Source organism: Pseudophryne corroboree, chromosome 3, assembly GCF_028390025.1.
Source record: "Pseudophryne corroboree isolate aPseCor3 chromosome 3, aPseCor3.hap2, whole genome shotgun sequence".
Lineage (NCBI taxonomy): Eukaryota > Metazoa > Chordata > Amphibia > Anura > Myobatrachidae > Pseudophryne > Pseudophryne corroboree.
The window spans coordinates 702,279,930-702,301,769 of record NC_086446.1 but is presented as its reverse complement, the minus strand read 5'-3'; the positions used below and the strand labels follow the sequence as shown (position 1 = coordinate 702,301,769).

The 21,840-nt window shown below is 48.0% G+C and overlaps 1 protein-coding gene across 6 annotated transcripts in view; it reads right to left on the bottom strand.

The window, feature by feature from the left end:
- CEP55 (centrosomal protein 55) overlaps window positions 1-21,840 on the bottom strand; it is a 222,931-nt gene that overhangs the window by 107,618 nt on the left and 93,473 nt on the right. For 3 of the 6 annotated variants that reach the window (XM_063962074.1, XM_063962075.1, XM_063962073.1), the window contains exons 2-3: window positions 14,925-15,089; window positions 4,941-5,174 (exon numbers count right to left, since the gene is read on the bottom strand). In XM_063962074.1, coding sequence (XP_063818144.1) covers window positions 4,941-5,174; window positions 14,925-15,080 — 390 coding nt within the window. In that variant the 5' untranslated portion in view covers window positions 15,081-15,089. The remainder of the gene's footprint in view (window positions 1-4,940; window positions 5,175-14,924; window positions 15,090-21,840) is intronic. The other 3 variants (XM_063962076.1, XM_063962077.1, XM_063962078.1) reach the window with 3 other exon arrangements.

The window sequence follows — 21,840 nt, the reverse complement described above, 5'->3', positions numbered from 1 at the left end:
TACTTTTTTTTATTTAATCCAATGTCCATTGGTAGCAACTATACTCACAGAAGTTCAGTGTGTGTGTGTGTGTGTGTGTGTGTGTGTGTGTGTGTGTGTGTGTGTGTGTGTGTGTGTGTGTGTGTGTGTGGGGGGGGGGGGGGAGGGCTGGAAAGGGGGTGGGTTCAGTGAGGTGTAGGTGCCTATCCGTGCCGCTGATGACCCCGATTCAGGGAATCACTTGCAGCGGCTGCGGATGGTGTCCGAGGTGCTACGTGTGGTGGAGGGGTGGGTGCGGGAGGGGGTCCAGAGGTGTTGCGAGTGGTGGAGGGGTTGGTGCAGTGGCATGGATGGCGTAAAGGGTGCAGAGGTGCTGTGGGTGCGGGAGGTGAGGTAGGTCCACGAATGGGTGAAGGTGTCTATAGATGATGTGGGTGGGGGAGGGGGCCGGAGGTGCTGTGGTTGGGGGAGTGGCGGCTGAGGGGGTGTGGTGGGGGTCCGGATGCGCTCTGGGCAGGGGAGGGGGCGGGGGGTGCTGCGGGTGTGGGTGCTACAGGTGGGGGAGGAAGTGAGAGTGCCGCGGGTGGGAGGTGGATGTGGCGGATGCTGTGGGTAGGAGGGGGGGCATGTGCAGCGGTTGGGGGGCAGATGTGGTGGATGCTGTTGGTGCGGGGGGTGGAGTGGAGGATGCGGGGGTGTAGCAGGGGGAGAGGTGGGTATGGGGGTGCGAGGGTGCCGTGGGTGGGGGAGGGGCGTGTGCCGCGGTTGGGGGAGGGTGCGGGGGAAGAGATGGGGGAGGTGCAGGGGTACTTCAGGTGGGGGAGGGGCGGGGGGTTTGCGGGTGATACGGGTGGGGGAGGGGGCGGGAGTGCAGCGGGTGGGGGAGGGCTATGTGCGAGGGATGGATGTGGTGGGTGCCGTGGGTGGAGGAGGGGCAGGGGGTGCTGCGGGTGGGGGTGCTACGGGTGGGGTAGGGGGTGCGAGGCAGATGTGGTGGATGCCGCGGGTGGGGGGCGGATGTGGTGGATACTGTGTCGTGGGTGGGGGAGGGGCGGGCGGGTTTTATGGTGCGGGGGTGTTGCAGGTGGGGAGTGGTGGAAGTGCCGCGAGTGGGGGAGGGGCAGGGGGTGCTGCGGGTTGTGGGTGCTACGGGTGGGGGAGGGGAGTGTGCTGTGGGTGGGGGATGGTTGTGGTAGGTGCCGTGGGTGGGGTGGAGGGTGCGGGGGGAGAGGTGGGTATTGGGGTGGGGGAGGGCAGGAGTGCAGCGCGCAGAGGGAGGGGCGTGTGCCGCGGGCGGATGTGGTGGATGCCGCGGGTGTGGGAGGTGCGGGTGGGGTGGAGGGTGCGGGGGAGAGGTGAGCATGGTGGTGGGTGAGGTGTGGATGCGCTGCGGGCAGGGGTGGGAGTGCTGCGGGTGTGGGTGCTATGGGTGGTGGCGGGAGTACCGCGGGTGGGGGGCAAATGTGGTGGATGCTGTGGGTGCCGCGGGTGGGGGAGGGACGGGGCAGGAAAGGTGGAGGGAGCGGTGGTGTATGGGGGGAGAGGTGGGTATGGGGGTGCCGCGGGTGGGGGAGGGGCATGTGCCGCGGGTGGGGGATGTGGTGGATGCAGCGGGTGGGGGAGGGGCAAGTGGGGTGGAGGGTGCGGGGGTGTAGCGGGGGGGGAGAGGTGGGTATGGGGGTGGGGGAGGTGCGGGGGTGCTGCGGGTGGGGGAGGGGGTGCTATGGGTGGGAGAGGTAGTGCAGCGGACGGGGGAGGGGCGTGTGCCGCGAGTGGGGGGGCAGATGCGATGGATGCTGTGGGTGCCGCGGGTGGGGAAGGTGCGGGGGGGAAAGAGAGGTGGGTATGGGGGTGGGGGAGGTGCGGAGGTGTAGGGGGGAGAGGTAAGTACGGGGGTGGGGGAGGGGCGGGGGTGCCACGGGTGGGAGAGGAGGGGGCGGCGCAGTTTGTGGGTGCTACGGGTGGGGGAGGAGGCGGGAGTGGTGTGGGTGGGGGAGGGTCATGTACCGTGGGTGGGGGACAGATGTGGTGGGTGCCACGGGTGGTGCTGTGGATGGGGGAGGGTGTGGGAGTGTGGCGGGTGGAGCTGCAGGTGTGGGTGCTACGGTAGGGGGCGGGAGTGCCGCGGGTGGGGGAGGGATGAAAATGCCGCGGGTGGGGGAGGGGTGTCTACTGCTGGTAGGGGAGGGGCGGGGGGTGCTGCAGATGTGTGTGCCATGGGTGGGGGAGGGGCGTGAATGCCGCAGGTGGGGGAGGGGCGTGAGTGCCGCGGGTGGGGGAGGGGCGGGGGGTGCTGCAGATGTGGCTGCCATGGGTGGGGGAGGGGCGGGAGTGCCGCGAGTGGGGGAGGGGCGGGAGGTGCTGTAGATGTGGGCGCCATGGGTGGGGGAGGGAGTGCCGCAGGTGGGGGGTGCTGCAGGTGTGGATGCCGCGGGAGGGAGGGTGCGGGGCATGTGCCGTGGGGCGGATGTTGTGAAGGAGGTGGGTGTCGCAGGTGGGAGGGGGGCGGGTACGGCAGGCAGAGGTCGTCCACGGCATTTTCCTCCGGACTGTGCGGCAGCTGAGCAGTCCCTGGCTGCAGTGTCACCAGGGTGCAGGGAGTGTATGGGGAGGGGGGAGATGGGGAGGGGACTGGGCGGACCGAGGGAGGGGACTGTTCCTGCCTGGCCTGCATCCAGCCATCCAGATCTGTGCCTGTGACTCCGCCCAGCGTTAGAAATGCAGGCACAGAGTCACAGGGCTAATATATAGGAGATTTTTTTTTATTTTTTATTATTTCTTTTTTTTTTTGTATGGTGTAAATCCAAAATCCAGAATTGTTGGTGTGAGACTACCCGTCCTGAATACAAAAAGGACATGCACAACAGACAGCATTCTTGTTAATATTATTAAAACCTTTTTAAATGTACATTTTTAGCACATAGAGATTCTCTGCAAAGCCCCTGAGAAAGTCAGCCCAATAAATGTACGAAACGTGTTGGCACTAATTTTACCCCCATATGGCCACCATACACAGGAAGTCCTTGCATTCTACCGCATGAGAACATGGGACTAATGTACAGTACTCAACCACCACTTTCTCTACACACTGTGGAAGTCTAAGAATCCCAACTAAATCTAGCGTTTACTATTCTTCAATTTTTAAGGTGCCACACTCACTACCAATACCCAAGTCAGAATGCCCTAATACATAACATGTGTAATACATAGCATGTTATACACCACGCCTTTTAGCCCATTTTGATGAATTGCATGTTGTTTCATCAGCTTTGTTTTTATATTAATAGAACACGTACTAAACTTCAATGCCCATATGTTTAGCTATTAATTACACTGAACTAAGTGAACTTATTAAAAACAAATATAATTTACAATGCTAACACATTAACATTTACTTACATATTAGCTGCAAATATCACTAATGTGATCAGGAATTGTGCTCCGCTGATCAAGGACTAATTGAATGATACAAATACAGGTTGAGTATCCCTTATCCAAATATTCCGAAATACGGAATATTCCGAAATACAGACTTTTTTTGAGTGAGATAGTGAAACCTTTGTTCTTTGATGGCTCAATGTACACAAACTTTGTTTAATACACAAAGTTATTAAAAATATTGTATTAAATGACCTTCAGGCTGTGTGTATAAGGTGTATATGAAACATAAATGCATTCTGTGCTTAGATTTAGGTCCCATCACCATGATATCTCATTATGGTATGCAATTATTCCGAAATACGGAAAAATCCGATATCCAAAATACCTCTGGTCCCAAGCATTTTGGATAAGGGATACTCAACCTGTATAGTGTTAAATACATAATATTATCTGGGCAAGGCAAATATATATAAATAAGCATTTATTATTAAAAAAATTTTTTAACATTATTCGCACTTATGATGCATTTAATATTCACAATACATAAATAAGACAAATACGAGTCCCAGAATATTCAAATCAGTCGCCGATAAGTAAGTAGACACTCTAGTAATAACAGACCTTATAGTACTGTATTTCAGGTGAGAGAAATCTTAGTTAGAGAGAAATCCTCCCATAGAGGTTAGTTCAAAGATCCCATCATAAGTGAGTAATATTTTTTATTTTTTATATTAAATGCTTCTTTTATGTATTTGGCTTGCATGATTAGTAATAAGTATTTAACACTATTTGAATCAATTAGTTCTTGACTAGCGAATTACAATTCCTTATCTTCCTTTTTTCTATAGCATTTATAAAGATACAGGAGCTTCATATGGAATAGCTGCTGAGCTGGCCAGATGGACCTACTTTGACATTCTTATATGGATTAAGCAATATTTGTGCGTATGGCTATTAACCACTATAATATCACCTTCTGGCGGTCTCTGTATTTGCTTTTTGCAGACTTCCCAGCATGTTGCTGTTAGGGCTTGCTAAAAGTGTGGCAGGGATGTGTAGGTCCTCAGTAGCTAGAGTGCCAGAGGTTGCCTACCCTTGATAAATTCTATCTTTGCACTATTATCACCATCATTATTACTGAGTGTTAAGGGCCTGGGGACCCCTATTGTCTGTGAAAGCATCAGAGAATCAAATATGAAATTCATCATCCTTTTCTCTTGCTACATGTACTAAATTTCTAGGTGATTGTGGCTCCCACAGATAAAGAATGACACAAAAATGGACAATCTTTAAATGGCATTAATAAAATATCTATTTCTGCACTTTAAACATATACTGGCTGGGTACAAGGACCATGAATGCCGGACATTCAGCATGGGATGATCACCTTTCTGCACCTCTCACTCATGTAATGTTCCTGTATTACTATTAAAGCACATTTGCTTGTTATCACTACTGTACAATGCTGGGGAAAATAATGGTGCTGTATAAACTAATCCAGACAAGATTACTCCAGCTGGCCACAAATGCTCTGAAAATAATGACAGATGAATAGCGGTCACACAGACAGCTGTGAATACCTGGACACTGTATTGTACTCTGGCTGCAGATTCAACATTGCGACCTGGAACTTCTGGCAGCTGTTTCCGAATATCTTTGGACATTTTCTCCAGTTTTCTGGCTGCCATGTCTACAGCTAGAGCCTGGGAATTATTTTTAGCATTTAGAGCATCTGTACAATTCTGTATAACTTCGCCTTGTCTGGTCAGATCCTGGCCATTTCTCACCTTCTGCGTCTCCAAGTCAAGAATAGTCTGCATAAAAGAAACAATCCAACAGGATCATTTTAAGAGAAACTATTTTTATTGGCCTATTGGGGGGTACACTGGGAACACTTTGGGTTATCATCATACTGCAGAAGTGCGGGAACTTTAAATCTAGACACTCATTCATAGCTACTACAGGTTGAGTCTCCCTTATCCAAAATGCTTGGGACCAGAGGTATTTTGGATATGGGATTTTTCCGTATTTTGGAATAATTGCATACCATAATGAGATATCATGGTGATGGGACCTAAATCTAAGCACAGAATGCATTTATGTTACATATACACCTTATACACACAGCCTGAAGGTTATTTTAGCCAATATTTTTTATAACTTTGTGCATTAAACAAAGTGTGTCTACATTCACACAATTCATTTATGTTTCATATACACCTTATACACACAGCCTGAAGGTCATTTAATACAATATTTTTAATAACTTTGTGTATTAAACAAAGTTTGTGTACATTGAACCATCAAAAAACAAAGGTTTCACTATCTCACTCTCACTCAAAAAAGTCCGTATTTCGGAATATTCCGTATTTCGGAATATTTGGATATGGGATACTCAACCTGTACTTCCTATAATCCATGACTGTTGGGAGCACTTCATTTTATTTGAAGCTCACCCTGACGGGTTTGACTTTCCTTTGTTGCTGAACAGGGAGCTTTATCTTCTTTATTTTCTTTGTGATGACGGCAGAGCTACTGCAATCAGAAGCTCTACACAGCGCTTGTTTGCCATAATGGTACCTCCAGTTCTGGGCTCCCAAACCTGGTACTGGATTCACTGACAGAGCAGGCTCACTTATTTACCTGCAGAGTAGGTAAAAGCTCTTCCACATTTTAGAACAACTCTTTCTTTCCGTTTCATGGTGAACATGGATCTGTACCTACTTGTGGTAAGATCCCGCCAGAGATTAACCTAGAGAGTGGTCCTTGGGGGATGGCTGTCAGATTTGGACTAGATTCTGTGGAAATGTGTTCCCATCCTTCTCATGCACCTCCGCCATGAAGGGCTCTCAGCCTGCTGTGATTCACCCGGTTTTTTACTCAGATTTTCTGTGCTCTACAAGCGGTCTCGCAGGTTGACTTTTATTCATCAGATTGTGATTTGCTATTATCCGGTAGCTGTCTGACTACTTTTCTGTCAAGTATAACAAGAGAGCAAAGCCTTGGAGGGCTACTGCTATCTAGGGAGTTAGCCGACTCCACTGCTACACTAAATTGCTTAGCTGTACGCAAAGGTGCTGATGCCATTACACAGCCTGCAAGTCAGGGGACCTGGTAGTCTGTGCCAGGGATATTGTATATGTGGTGTTAGAGCTAGCCTGAACCAGGTCCAGAGCTGCCTGCTTTGATCCATTATTTTTTAGCAGATGTCTACTTTCTGGGAGTTTTGCAAGTGTCCTCCTGCCACAGCTCATACAGCCCCAAGTTCTGTTGGTCTAGAACCTTCAGTAAGAGGAGATATCTTGTTAGAGATCTTGCCTTGTCTTTTGAAGGAGCTGATGATTACCTCCTTGCAAAAATCTGTGATGTCCTTCTTGTTCATTACTCATGTGCAGCTTGCTTAAGCATAACTGAAGTGCTCTCAGCAACCATGGTGTATAGGGCGGAAGGCCTACAGAATTTAACTTCAACTCCACTTTACCCAAGTGGTTCTTATCTGCAGTCAAATTAATGGTTTCTATGTTACCAAATGTGTTCAGTGTACCTCATTGGGCTCAATATAAATGTACATTATGTATATAAATCCTAAATAAATATAATTTGTCTGCCAATTATAACAAAGCAGTATACTGTAGATATACAACTATAAAAATTGCAATTGAAAAGTCTTGTTGAATCTATACTATAAAATCCTTATCAATTTAAACCTGACACAAGTGGGCTTACCCAATATGAAAACACATTCTGTCAAAATAAAAAAACTGCAGCCACCCTCCTCCCTATTGATTGCTGGGGTAGACCTCATTTTCAGGATTTTAAATGCTGGCAATGGGAGGCATTTGATGTGCCGGATGTCGGGATCCTGGCGCTCACCATACTGTCAACTATTCACCCTCTTTGGGGGTCCACGACACCCCTGGAGGGAGTGTAAATAGCGTGGCCCACGTAGTGCGCCACTGTGCCCGCAGTGTGGCGAGCCCGCAAGGGGCTCTTCTGCGCTCACCCCGCGGCCTGCATGCCGGCGGTCGGGATCCTGGCGCTGTTATGCTGGGCGCCGGGATAACATACTACACCCGTTGGCAATACATAAGAGCCTTATTTTTGTAACAACAATATAGGACAGAGGGGCCTGCTTCAGCATGGATCGCAAAAGCAAAATCTTCCTCTAATGGGTAAAACCATGTGCACTGCAGGTGGGGCAAATATAACATGTGCAGAGAGTTAGAGTTGGGTGGGTTGTTTTGTTTCTGTGCAGGGTAAATACTGGCTGCTTTATTTTTACACTGCAATTTAGATTTCAATTTGAACACACCCCACCCAAATCTAATCTCTCTGCACATGTTACATCTGCACCACCTGCAGTGTACATGGTTTTGCCCATTAGAGAAAGATTTTGCTTTTGATTAATGCTGAATCAGGCCAAGAAACATTTGTCACATCTCTTGACTGCCTCCAGCCCCAACATACTAACCAATAGAGCTTACAATCGCAAAGTGTTATGGATGTAAAGTAGGTACACACCTGACGGTTTTGACTCAAGATGCCTCTGAATAACTATTTTCTGAAGGAGTAAACAATCTCACGTGTACATATTACTAAATTGTTGCCATCAGAGTGATTTATCCTACTGATTTTAAAGGTGACCTTTAAAATGAACAATTTGGAAGCATTCAGGTGAGATCAGATTAGCAGATCCATAAAAAGATGCTCTAGGTGGAACTAGGTTTCTTTAAATTAAGCAAAGTTTGATTTAGCAGTTCTCAGCGAACCCCAACACATGAAATGGATAAAGCAGAACATACTTCCTCCACAAGCTTCATTAAGGTCTTTTACATGACAGGCTTCAACAACACATACAAGTAGGAAAGATATATAGATACATTGAAGGACCTGTCTAAAGGTGGGTACACACTAATAGATGTATCTGCAGATCAATTGATCTGCAGATATATCTATGGACGGATCGAGCAGTGTGTTCAGCATACACACTGCTCGATCTGTCGGGGACTGACGTCATGAACTGGGCGGACGTGTACACACGCCCGCCCAGTTCAGCTGTCAATCACCGCCGGCCGCCGTAGCATGTGTACGGGCGGTCGGCCGACCGCCCCGTACACACACAGCGACGCGCCAATATATCGGTAGATATATTGGCCGTCGGCTGTGCTGCGCGGCCGACACGATACGTCTGTGAACGACGGAGTTCACAGACATATCGGCCGTACACACTGGTCGACGGTCCCGCGATATATCGGCCGTTCAATCTAGCCTTTAGAATGGACAATGGTAACCTTGCTTCTAGGAAGCCCATTGTTTTTTATAGTGTTAAATACCTGACCATCCCAGCAACAGAACAACACTCCAATATCAAAAGATCACTGAAATCTACTTACTGTTATTATGTATTACTTACACTTCATGTTTTGGGGGTAAACAGTATATTAACCTACAACATATACGGTGGTAATGTTTAGACGTTACCACCTTCCTGGCTTGGATCATAGTCAGGATAACTTTGTTAGGAATCACTCTTCTGGCTAGAATCAGATATTCAACTTCCATGCAGTAAACGTAGCCGTGTGAAAGTCCTGATAGACAAACCGGCCCTGTTGCAGAAGATCCTCGCAAAGAGGTAGAGGACACGGATCTTCGAGGAGCATCTCCAGGAGGTCCGCAAACCAGGCCCATCTTGGCCAGTCCGGAGCTATGAGTATTGCTTGAACCTTTTCTCTTTTTATTCTTTTCAGAATTCTTGGGATCAGAGGAAGTGGAGGAAACACGTACACCATCTGATAGACCCATGGAGTCGTCAGAGCATCCACCGTTACTGCTTGTGGGTCCCTCAACCTGGAACAATACCGCTTGAGCTTCTTGTTGAGACGAGAGGCCATCACGTTGATGTGTGGATATCCCCACCGACGTGTCAAGCACCTGAACACTTCCGGGTGAAGGCCCCATCCCCTGGGTGCAGGTCGTGTCTGCTGAGGACGTCTGCTTCCCAGTTGTCTACTCCCGGAATGAAGACCGCCAACAACGCCATAGTGTTTTTTTTCTGCCCAGAGGAGAATTCTTGACACCTCTGACATTGCTGCTCTGCTTTTCGTTCCGCCCTGTCGATTTATATATGTCACTGCCGTCACATTGTCCGACTGGACCTGAATGGCCCGATCCTTAAGATAAGAGGCCTGCAGAAGGGCGTTGTATATGGCCCAGAGTTCCAGAATGTTGATTGGAAGGGTGACTTCCTGACTTGACCAACTTCCTTGAAACTGCACCCCCTCGGTGACTACTCCCCAACCTCTGAGGCTTGCATCTGTGGTTAACAGGATCCAGTCCTGAATTTCGAACCTCCGACCCTCGATGAGGTGAGAAATCTGGCGACAGACTGATCATCTGGTGCATGTAAAGATGCGATCCGGACCATTTGCCCAACAGATCGAGCTGGAAGGGTCTTGCGTGAAACCTTCCGTATTGAAGCGCCTCGTCTGTATCCCTGGGAAATAAGATCTATGACCCAGGGATCCCGGCACGAACTTGACCAGATGTGACTGAAGAATTTTAGTCGGGCTCCCACCTGACTGCCCTCCAGGCCTTGCGGTCCACCATCATGCTGAATGCTTTGAGGAAGCAGGCCTGAATTCTGTTCCTGAGAACCTGCAGTTGCTGGTTTGCGTGGTTTACCTCTTGCACTTCTGGAAGACGTAGAAGCGCCTCTGGATTTTCCCTTAAACTGTCAAAAATGACTAAATTTGAAGCAGAATAAGCTTTCATGGCTGGGGGAGCTGCGGAAGGAAGATATGTAGACTCACCCGCAGTTGCTTTGGAGATCCATTTGTCTAGGTCATCTCCAAACAATGCCTCTCCTGTGAATGGCAGCCCTCCACGCCTTTCCTGGAGTACGCATCAGCAGTCCACTGGCGTAGCCACAAACCCCTGTGTGCTGACACTGCCATAGCTGTGGTGCATGCATTAAGCAAACCAATCTCTTTTATGGCCTCCACCATAAAATTCGCAGAGTCCTGTATATGCTGCAGGAGTAAAACAACATCCCCCCCTAGACAAGGAATCTAACCCCTCAATTAGGTTACCTGACCATTTAGCAATGGATTTAGTGATCCACGCACATGCAATAGTCGGTCTTTGGGCCACCCCAGTAGGTGTGTATAATAATTTGAGTGTAGTCTCAATTTTACGACCAGCCGTATCTTTTAGGGAGGCTGCACCAGGGACAGGCAATACAATTTTACGGTACAGCCTAGAGACTGATGCGTCCACCATCGGTGGATTTTCCCATTTCTTTCCTATCCTCTAGGGGAAAAGGAAAAGATGAGAGCAACCTTTTAGGGATTTTAAATTTCTTATCAGGATTAACCCACGGTTCCTCAAACAGGGTATTCAATTCCTTTGACGCAGGAAAAGTGACTGAGGACGTCTTTTTTTACATTAAAATAAGATTCCTCACACTCCTCTGACACCTTATCAGGAATTTGCAGAACATCTCTGATAGCTTCTATAAGAGCCTCTATTCTCTGTGACAGAGTAGCATATCCCCCCCTCCAAATCCACCTCACCCTCCTCCATGTCTGACCCGTCAGAGTCAGACTGCAGGATATGGGCCAGAGATCATTTTTGCGGACAAATGGGAGGGGATTTTAGACGCTTGGTTGGGGACAGAGTCTGTATTCATAAAAACTCATCCACAGTCTCTTTCTCATTGCAGGATAGCTTTGTAGAAATATTTGAGATCATTCCCTTAATGGAAGTAACCCACTACGGTTCAACCCCACTATTTTGGGAAGGTGCACTGCCCTGAGTACCCAGTAGTGAGCCCCCTGGTTGTTATGAACCACAGGCGTTGTTTCATTCCTGTTTGCTTTCTGTTTATAAAATTTATGTTATTGTTCTGTTTGCATGCCAGGATTTCTTTTGTACTGGTTTAGAAGACTCTTGTTGGCCGCCGGTGGTGAGGCTGTGTAACTGCAGTCTGTTTCTATATCTTAAGCCTCACCTGTCATATATTTGGTCATTATGCGGTGAGTCTCTGTACTGCAGTCTGGCTCTTGTCTCTGTACCTCACCTGCCTGTATTTTGGCAATTACCTTGTGCCTGGCTTCCAGCCATCCTGATTGGGCATGCTTCCCTTATTACCCAGCTAGCTCTGCAGTCCAGTGCTGGTGATAGAAGTTGTCATGATACCTGTATGTTCCTGTGAGAACCTGTCATCTTCCTGTTTAGTTTGTATCCTGTGTCCGGAGTATCCCTGATTGCAGTCAGTCCGTTCCTGTGTCATGGTTTCTGGGGCCTGATCCTGGGAATCTGTTCCAGCCTTCTGGTCCAGTGATCCTGAACCTTCAGCCTTGAGGTCCTGTTCCTTCTGTATACAGCCTTCGTGGTGTTGTGAGTAGCGGCTTTGCCGCACAGTTTGGCTGAAGTCTTATATTCTTTGTGTTTGCTTTGGCGTTTTCTGCGGAGGTTTCAGCCATTGCTGTCCTAGCCGAAATACGACGGTGTCGTGTTTGGCGTCTGGACAGCGTCACTTTTGTTACCGTTTCTCTTGGCGGCCGCGCCGCACATACGTTTGTTGTAGTGTTCAGTAGTTTCCCCCATCTTTGTGTTTCCGTTTTAGTTAGACGTTCCCCTTGTTCTCTCTCAGGGCAGGATGTACTAAAGGGAAAATGCGGTAAAACCCCCGTTTTCAGGGGGCTTACGCCGCTGGGCTTCATACCGCCGCCGCATTCCGCCGCCGACCTGCGCAGCTCACGACGATCTCTCTACCCCCGGACCCCCTCCTCCTTCTCCCCCGCAGCACAGCCTTGTCTCCTTCCAGCTGCAGGGGGAGAAGGAGGATCACGGGGACTCCCTGCACTTCACCTCCCAGGGCTGGGAGGTGATGGAAGCCACCACAAACCTTGTCCTGCTGGCCATCACTAATCGCAGGACACCACTGGCATCGCTTTGTGATACTAATCGCATATGTTAGTACACATGCGATTAGCATCATTGCGTTGACCAGCGATGACCCGCGATCAGTGACAGTACATCCCGCCCACAGTCTCAGTTTACACCTGGTCTCCAAATAAGACCGGGGGGCATCGGAGTTGGGCAGACCTAATCCGCCCTTCAAACGTGGTTGCCGTGGGCTCAAGAAAACATAGTCTTGCAGGCGTAGACCGACCACATGAGGGAGACAATGGAGTCAGGGTTTCCATAGGGGTCGCTGCTAAACTCAGTTCTAACTGCAGCATCACGTTCCTGTACTCGGAGCTTGTCCACCCTGTCTCTTGAGTACCGAGTACAGTGAACGTAACACTAGTGAAGCGGAACACTCTGCTGTACAAGAAACACACTCGTTGCCTCACATAATGTAAATGTGACAGCACACACACACAGGAAAAGGTTAAGCACAATTAACCTACAAAGAGCCCTTCAGGGAGAGACAGAGTTATTTGGAGCCAGCCCACACAGCATTCGTATGGCTAATGCCAAGCTTAGCCGGGTCGCAGACTAACTACCCTGATAGGGGACTTAGTACACTAAGAATCGCTCCCCCCCCCCCCCTGCTATGACCCTCTGATGCCGCTGAGGTAATCTGGAGTCTATACGGAGGAGCTGCACGTCCCTGTCAGTTGGCGTCTGTGTCCACTGCAGAGGGAAAATAGCACTGGTGAGCTGCTGGATCCTCTCATAGTGAAGGCCCCTTCAATGGCGCGCGATCTTCCCGCTTTTTTTTATACTGGCTGAGGTAATCTGGTGCTTAAAATGGAGAGAAAACCGTTTTGAGGCTATTTTTGCCAGTGTGGGTACTGTGTACAGTGTACTGAGACGCAGCTGTGTACTGTGTCTGGAGACGCATTCCGCCCGGTTAGAAGCCGTGCGTCTCCGTACCCTCATGCTGCCATAATGGCCGGCGACCCGCTAGTCGGGACGCCGGCTTAGTACTTACCACTCTTCTTTCTTCTGGCTCTGTTAGGGGTGGCGGCATGCTGCAGGAATGTACGCTCGCCGTGGTGGGGCTTGCGAATAGTTCTCAGGAGCTCAGTGTCCTGTCAGCGGGGAACGGGACCATTAACCCTTCAAGAGGTTGGGCCGTTCCCCCACCTAAGTCCCATGAAGCAGGCAGGCTGGTGCCAACCAGTCCTGCCTGAAAATAACAAACATTTAAAATAAATGCAGAAAACTCTTCAGGAGCTTCCATTAGCATGACCGGCTCCTCCAGGCACATTTTATAAACTGAATCTGGTAGGAGGGGCATAAAGGGAGGAGCCAGCCCACACTATCAAATTCTTCAAGTGCCCATAGCTCCTAGAGGACCAGTCTATACCCCATGGAACTAAATGGAACCCTAGTATCCTCTAGGACATAAGAGAAAGTAATGTAGGACAAAGTCTCGGGAGAGCAGCAATGCTTCTGCCCCCTGTGCTCGCTTTTCTCCTACACTATTCATTATTACAGGAGGCCACATCTGCACATACGTACAGACTCATCAGAGGAAGAGATATTCAGCACCACTGCACAAAAAGCTCTAATACACACCTCTCCCCAGTAGATGTAGCACTTTAACTATACCAATTTGGCTCGCCAGGTTCACCCCCTTTACTCCTATGGAAAGAAAATTTAAATTCTAACTCTAATGCAGGAGTCGCACTAAAGCAGGGGATCCAAACTCCAAGCTGTGAGTGTGTAATTTATGGGACAGGAGATTATCTAGGAGCAGTGGACAATACAATGACCATTACCATCTAGCCACTTGAATAGCAAGGCTGGTCTCAATGTAGCAGCTATCATCACATCCTATCAGAACACAGGGCTGGGTAATAAGGTTACAACTCATCCTTTTATACCGCTTTTACACTAAGTATAGCGGGTTGCAGCCGGGAGCCCCGACACGGGAGCTACCCGGCTGCGACCCGCGTCAGCCCCCATTTAGACCGGAGTCACCAACCCAGCATATTGCCGAGTTGGTGACGTTGCCGGTGATGTGACGGGGGCGGCGCTTGGAGATCACATGATCTCCAAGCGCCGCCCGCACATAGAGTGTAAACGGGAAGCCGGGTCACTACCGTTTACACTGCACAGTTTGCCGGGTTGAACACGTGTTCAACCCCGCAAACTTCCCGAGTTGGAATACGGGGTCACTCGACTCTGACTATTCCAACTCGACCCTTTTACACCAGCCAGCAACACGGGTTATGCACGTTCATGTGCAATAACCCGTGTTAATAGCTGGCGGTGTAAAAGTGGTATAAGTAAGAGACCCACATTAATTACACAGGCTGTGCAGCTTGCTGAAAGGGACCAGATAAAATTCATAATTCCTGTATGCTGACATCTAGTGCTGGGATGACAGTGGGGGGCTGCCTAATACCAAATGTAGCCCAAATGTGCTGTGAATGCTATACATTTCCCTTTAAACCAAGAAACAAGCTAATTATGGCCTGTATACTGTATCTATCTCAGCTGACAGGAAGTACACCGAGGATCTAGCTTGTGGCTACTTAACGTGCTCTACTCACACTTTACTATGGCCAATAGAAAGCGCCATAGCACATCACTGTTTATGTTACCTCCAGCAGTCTGTTCCTTTCCGCCTCCGACATCTTTGATTTGGAGGACTCCTCCAATTTCTTTTTCAAGGCTGCATTTTCTTTCTTGAGTTTTTCCAATTCATTGTCCGATTTCAAGACGGCCGATCTTATGCCAAGCTTGTTTCTGGAGTTCATTTTTTATTTCTAAAGAAAAAAAAAAAAGAATGCAGACAAGTAAACATGTAACAGTAGAAATAGGGTGTGTTTGGTCCAACTGTATATAACAGCCATAAACACTAGAAAATAAGCCCTGAAACAGATAGATGTATGTAGTAAAGATTACATTCAATGGTGCTCCCTAATGGGGAACCATTACAAAATTATTTAATGAATGCAAGTCTAAAATCACAGCAATAATCAGGTTTTTAGATTTTACTACTAGAAAAAAAAATAAAAAATAAAAAAAAAGAGTAGAAATCACTGAACATATATGTACTAAAACCAATACACACAATAAAACACTCATTATGGGATCTATTCAATTAATCTAACAAGTCGGAAAAACTTATTTTTCCGACTTTTTTAGGTCAAATCTAGATTCATAGTAACAAACTATATTCCTATGTATGTGAGGTTGAAAAAAAGAATTTGTCCATCGAGTTAAAACCTATTTGTGGTCTCCTACGCTGTATAATTTTTAGGACTAATTTTGTCTGTTGCTAATGTCGGCCGTTGTGTTTATTCCTTTTTTTTTTTAATAACTATAGTGCGTGTATCCTTATCCATTAAGTACTTATTATCTAGCCCATTCTTAAAAGTGTTGACCGAATCTGCTATTACTACTCTCTCCGGCAGGGAATTCGAAACACGTATTGTACCTACTGTGAAGAAACCTTTACGTCTCTGTGTGCGAAATCTACTCTCAACAAACCTAAGCAGGTGTCCACGTGTCCTCTGTGTTGATCTAACCAAAAACAGATCCCCCGCAAGCCCTGTGTATTGTCCCCTTATATATTTGTAAATGTTGATCATGTCTTCTCTTTTCCAGTGTAAACATGCCATGCCTTGCAAGCCTTTCCTCGTATTCCAGCGTCTCCGTCCCCTTAATTAGTTCAGTCACCCACCTCTGAACCTTTTCTAGCTCCAGGATATCCTTTTTGTAGTATGGTGCCCAAAATTGTGCACAATATTCAAGATGTGGCCTCACTAAGGATTTATGTAATGGGAGTATAACACTCTCTCATCCCTTGCGTCAATTCCCCGCTTTATACATGTTAATACCATGTTAATCTTCTCGACCTATTGAAATCTTTTGCTGTTTTTCCGACTTGTCGGAAATTACGTGGATCGACGCATTAGCCACGGATCCATGTATTTTGTCGAAATTGCAGGCATTTGACAGGTTTTTGGCCTGTTTTAGACAATGCCAATTCGACTATAAAAAAAGTCAGATCAGCATTGTCGAAAACGGGCAAAACCTGTCAGAAATTCCAGCAAATTGAATACACCCCTTATTGTTTTGTTGTTGTTGTTTTTTTAAATGCACATTATTATTATTAATATTATGTTGTGGCTTTTATTTTATTTTTTTAAAGCCTATCATAAGAGAATCCCCTGGTATTAAGCCACATTCTTGATGCTTGTAGTCTTCATTTGAGTGAGATGAACCAATGCAGTAAATTCACACACAACAGAGCAATAGGGAGGGTGAATGAGAACAGAGAGGTACTAAATCTGCCTAGCATCAGCTAAGACTCCAAACACTCCTCTCCTGGGACAGGAGAAAACCACAACTAAAATTCTTAATCAATTAAAAGAGGCAATACACAGAGAAACACCTCATGGTTTATTCTACTTTATGTTTATTTCAATTCAAAACCTTCAGGCCTATTGAGATGTCTTGGGAGTGTACATTACATGTTTTAATATGTTTAGTCTATCTACATACTGTACATTCAGATGTAATAAGAATAATAAGCAATAAAAAATGTTTTTGATTGAAAGATGATAAAATAATCATATTAAAGCCTAATAACTTTGGATTGTTAATGTTAGAAAGCATTAAAACATGTTTGATCAGGTATTGTAATACATAACAATGTTTCACAGTATTAAATGTAACAGGCTTCATTAAAACAGTATTGGGAAAAAATAAGATTTTACTCACCGGTAAATCTATTTCTCGTAGTCCGTAGTGGATGCTGGGAACTCCGTAAGGACCATGGGGAATAGCGGCTCCGCAGGAGACTGGGCACAATTAAAGAAAGCTTTAGGACTACCTGGTGTGCACTGGCTCCTCCCTCTATTACCCTCCTCCAGACCTCAGTTAGGATACTGTGCCGGAAGAGCTGACACAATAAGGAAAGGATTTTGAATCCCGGGTAAGACTCATACCAGCCACACCAATCACACCGTATAACTCGTGATACTATACCCAGTTAACAGTTTGAAATAATAACTGAGCCTCTCAACAGATGGCTCCACAATAACCCTTTAGTTAAACAATAACTATATACAAGTATTGCAGACAATCCGCACTTGGGACGGGCGCCCAGCATCCACTACGGACTACGAGAAATAGATTTACCAGTGAGTAAAATCTTATTTTCTCTGACGTCCTAGTGGATGCTGGGAACTCCGTAAGGACCATGGGGATTATACCAAAGCTCCCAAACGGGCGGGAGAGTGCGGATGACTCTGCAGCACCGAATGAGCGAACTCTAGGTCCTCCTCAGCCAGGGTATCAAACTTGTAGAATTTAGCAAATGTGTTTGACCCCCGACCAAGTAGCTGCTCGGCAAGCCGAGACCCCTCGGGCAGCCGCCCAAGAAGAGCCCACCTTCCTCGTGGAATGGGCTTTTACAGATTTTGGATGCGGCAGTCCAGCCGCAGAATGTGCAAGTTGAATCGTGCTACAGATCCAGCGAGCAATAGTCTGCTTTGAAGCAGGCGCACCCAACTTGTTGGGCGCATGCAGGATAAATAGCGAGTCAGTCTTTCTGACCCCAGCAGTCCTGGAAACATAGATTTTTAGGGCCCGGACTACGTCCAGCAACTTGGAGTCCCCCAAGTCACGAGTAGCCGCAGGCACCACAATAGGCTGGTTCCAATGAAACGTTGAAACAACCTTTGGGAGAAATTGGGGACGAGTCCTCAATTCCGCCCTATCCATATGGAAAATCAGATAAGGGCTTTTACAAGACAAAGCCGCCAATTCTGACACACGCCTGGCCGAAGCCAAGGCCAACAGCATGACCACTTTCCACGTGAGATATTTTATTTCCACGGTTTTAAGTGGTTCAAACCAATGCGACTTTAGGAAATCCAACACCACGTTGAGATCCCAAGGTGCCACTGGGGGCACAAAAGGGGGCTGAATATGCAGCACTCCCTTAACAAATGTCTGAACTTCAGTTCTTTTTGGAAGAAAATCAATAGAGCCGAAATCTGGACCTTAATGGAACCCAATTTTAGGCCCATAGTCACCCCTGACTGTAGGAAGTGCAGAAATCGACCTAGCTGAAATTCCTCTGTTGGGGCCTTCCTGGCCTCACACCACGCAACATATATCCGCCATATGCGGTGATAATGGTTTGCGGTCACTTCTTTCCTAGCTTTAATTAGCGTAGGGATAACTTCCTCCGGAATGCCCTTTTCCTTCAGGATCCGGCGTTCAACCGCCATGCCGTCAAACGCAGCCGCGGTAAGTCTTGGAACAGACAGGGCCCCTGCTGCAGCAGGTCCTGTCTGAGCGGCAGAGGCCATAGGTCCTCTGAGATCATTTCTTGAAGTTCTGGGTACCAAGCTCTTCTTGGCCAATCCGGAACAATGAGTATAGTTCTTACTCCTCTCCTTCTTATTCTTATTATTCTCAGAACCTTGGGTATGAGAGGAAGAGGAGGGTACACATACACCGACTGGTACACCCACGGTGTTACCAGAGCGTCCACAGCTATCGCCTGAGGGTCCCTTTACCTGGCGCAATATCTTTTTAGCTTTTTGTTGAGGCGGGACGCCATCATGTCCACCTGTGGCCTTTCCCACTGGTGTACAACCATTTGGAAGACTTCTGGATGAAGTCCCCACTCTCCCGGGTGGAGGTCGTGTCTGCTGAGAAAGTCTGCTTCCCAGTTGTCCACTCCGGGAATGAACACTACTGACAGTGCTAACACATGATTTTCCGCCCATCGGAGAATCCTTGTGGCTTCTGCCATCATCATCCTGCTTCTTGTGCCGCCCTGACGGTTTACATGGGCGACCGCCGTGATGTTGTCTGACTGGATCAGCACCGGCTGGCGTTGAAGCAGGGGTCTTGCCTGACTTAGGGCATTGTAAATGGCCCTTAGTTCCAGAATATTTATGTGTAGGGAAGTCTTCTGACTTGTCCATAGTCTTGGAAGTTTCTTCCCTGTGTGACTGCCCCCCAACCTCGAAGGCTGGCATCCGTGGTCACCAGGATCCAGTCCTGTATGCCGAATCTGCGGCCCTCTAGAAGATGAGCACTCTGCAGCCACCACAACAGCAACACCCTGGTCCTTGGAGACAGGGTTATCAGCCGATGCATCTGAAGATGCGATCCGGACCACTTGTCCAACAGATCCCACTGAAAAATCCTTGCATGGAACCTTTCGAATGGAATTGCTTCGTAAGAAGCCACCATCTTTCCCAGGACTCGCATGCAGTGGTGCACCGACACCTGTTTTGGTTTTAGGAGGTCTCTGACTAGAGATGACAACTCCTTGGCCTTCTCCTCCGGGAGAAACACTTTTTTCTGTTCTGTGTCCAGAACCATCCCCAGGAACAGTAGACGCGTTGTAGGAACCAGCTGCGACTTTGGAATATTCAGGATCCAGCCGTGCTGTTGTAGCACTTCCCGAGCTAGTGCTACACCGATCAACAACTGTTCCGTGGACCTCGCCTTTATAAGGAGATCGTCCAAGTACGGGATAATTAAAACTCCCTTTCTCCGAAGGAGTATCATCATTTCGGCCATTACCTTGGTAAATTCCCGCGGTGCCGTGGACAGACCAAACGGCAACGTCTGGAATTGGTAATGACAGTCCTGTACCACAAATCTGAGGTACTCCTGGTGAGGAGGGTAAATGGGGACATGCAGCTAAGCATCCTTGATGTCCAGTGATACCATGTAATCCCCCTCGTCCAGGCTTGCAATCACCGCCTTGAGCGATTCCATCTTGAACTTGAACCTCCTTATATAAGTGTTCAAGGATTTTAAATTTAAAATGGGTCTCACCGAACCGTCCGGTTTCGGCACCACAAACATTGTGGAATAGTAACCCCGTCCTTGTTGAAGGAGGGGTACCTTGATTATCACGTGCTGAGATTACAGCTTGTGAATCGCCTCCAGCACTGCCTCCCTGTCCGGGGGAGCTGTCGGCAAGGCAGATTTGAGGAAACGGCGAGGGGGAGACGTCTCGAATTCCAGCTTGTACCCCTGAGATACTACTTGTAGAATCCAGGGATCCACCCGTGAACGAGCCCACTGGTCGCTGAAGTTCTTGAGACGGGCCCCTACCGCACCTGGCTCCGCCTGTGGAGCCCCAGCGTCATGCGGTGGACTTAGAGGAAGCGGGGGAGGACTTTTGTTCCTGGGAACTGGCTGTATGTTGTAGCTTTTTCCCTCTACCTCTGGGCAGAAAGGACGCGCCTCTAACCCGCTTGCCTTTCTGAGGCCGAAAGGACTGTACCTGATAATACGGTGCTTTCTTTGGCTGTGAGGGAACATGGGGTAAAAATGCTGACTTCCCAGCTATCGCTGTGGAAACGAGGTCCGAGAGACCATCCCCAAACAACTCCTCACCCTTGTAAGGCAATACTTACATGTGCCTTTTAGAATCTGCATCTCCTGTCCACTGCCGAGTCCACAATCCTCTCCTGGCAGAAATGGACATTACGTTTATTTTAGATGCCAGCTGGCAAATATCCCTCTGTGCATCTCTCATGTACAAGACAGCGTCTTTAATATGCTCTACGGTTAGCAATATAGTGTCCCTGTCTAGGGTATCAATGTTTTCCGACAGGGAATCTGACCACGCAGCTGCAGCACTGCACATCCATGCTGAAGCAATAGCCGGTCTCAGTATAATACCTGAGTGTGTACATACAGACTTCAGGATAGCCTCCTGCTTTCTATCTGCAGGCTCCTTTAGGGCGGCCGTGTCCGGAGACGGTAGTACCACCTTTTTTGACAGACGTGTGAGCGCTTTATCCACCCTAGGGGATGTCTCCCAACGTGACCTGTCCTCTGGCGGGAAAGGGTACGCCATTAGTAACTTTTTGGAAATTACCAGTTTCTTATCGGGGGAAGCCCACGCTTCTTCACACACTTCATTTAATTCATCGGATGGGGGAAAAACCACTGGTAGTTTTTTCTCCCCAAACATAATACCCTTTTTTGTGGTACCTGGGGTAATATCAGAAATATGCAACACATTTTTCATTGCCGTAATCATGTAACGGGTGGCTCTATTGGAATGTACACTAGTCTCATCATCGTCGTCACTGGAGTCAGTATCCGTGTCGACATCTGTGTCTGCCATCTGAGGTAGCGGGCGTTTTAGAGCCCCTGATGGCTTTTGAGACGTCTGGCCAGGCACAGGCTGAGAAGCCGGCTGTCCCACATCTGCTATGTCATCAAACCTTTTATGTAAGGAGTTGACACTGTCGCGTAATTCCTTCCACATAACCATCCACTCAGGTGTCGACCCCGCAGGGGGTGACATCACATTTATCGGCACCTGCTCCGCCTCCACATAAGCCTCCTCATCAAACATGTCGACACAGCCGTACCGACACACGCACACACACACACACACACAGGGAATGCTCTGAGGACAGGACCCCACAAAGTCCTTTGGGGAGACAGAGAGAGAGTATGCCAGCACACACCATAGCGCTATATATAAAGTAGGGATTCACACTATACATAGTGATT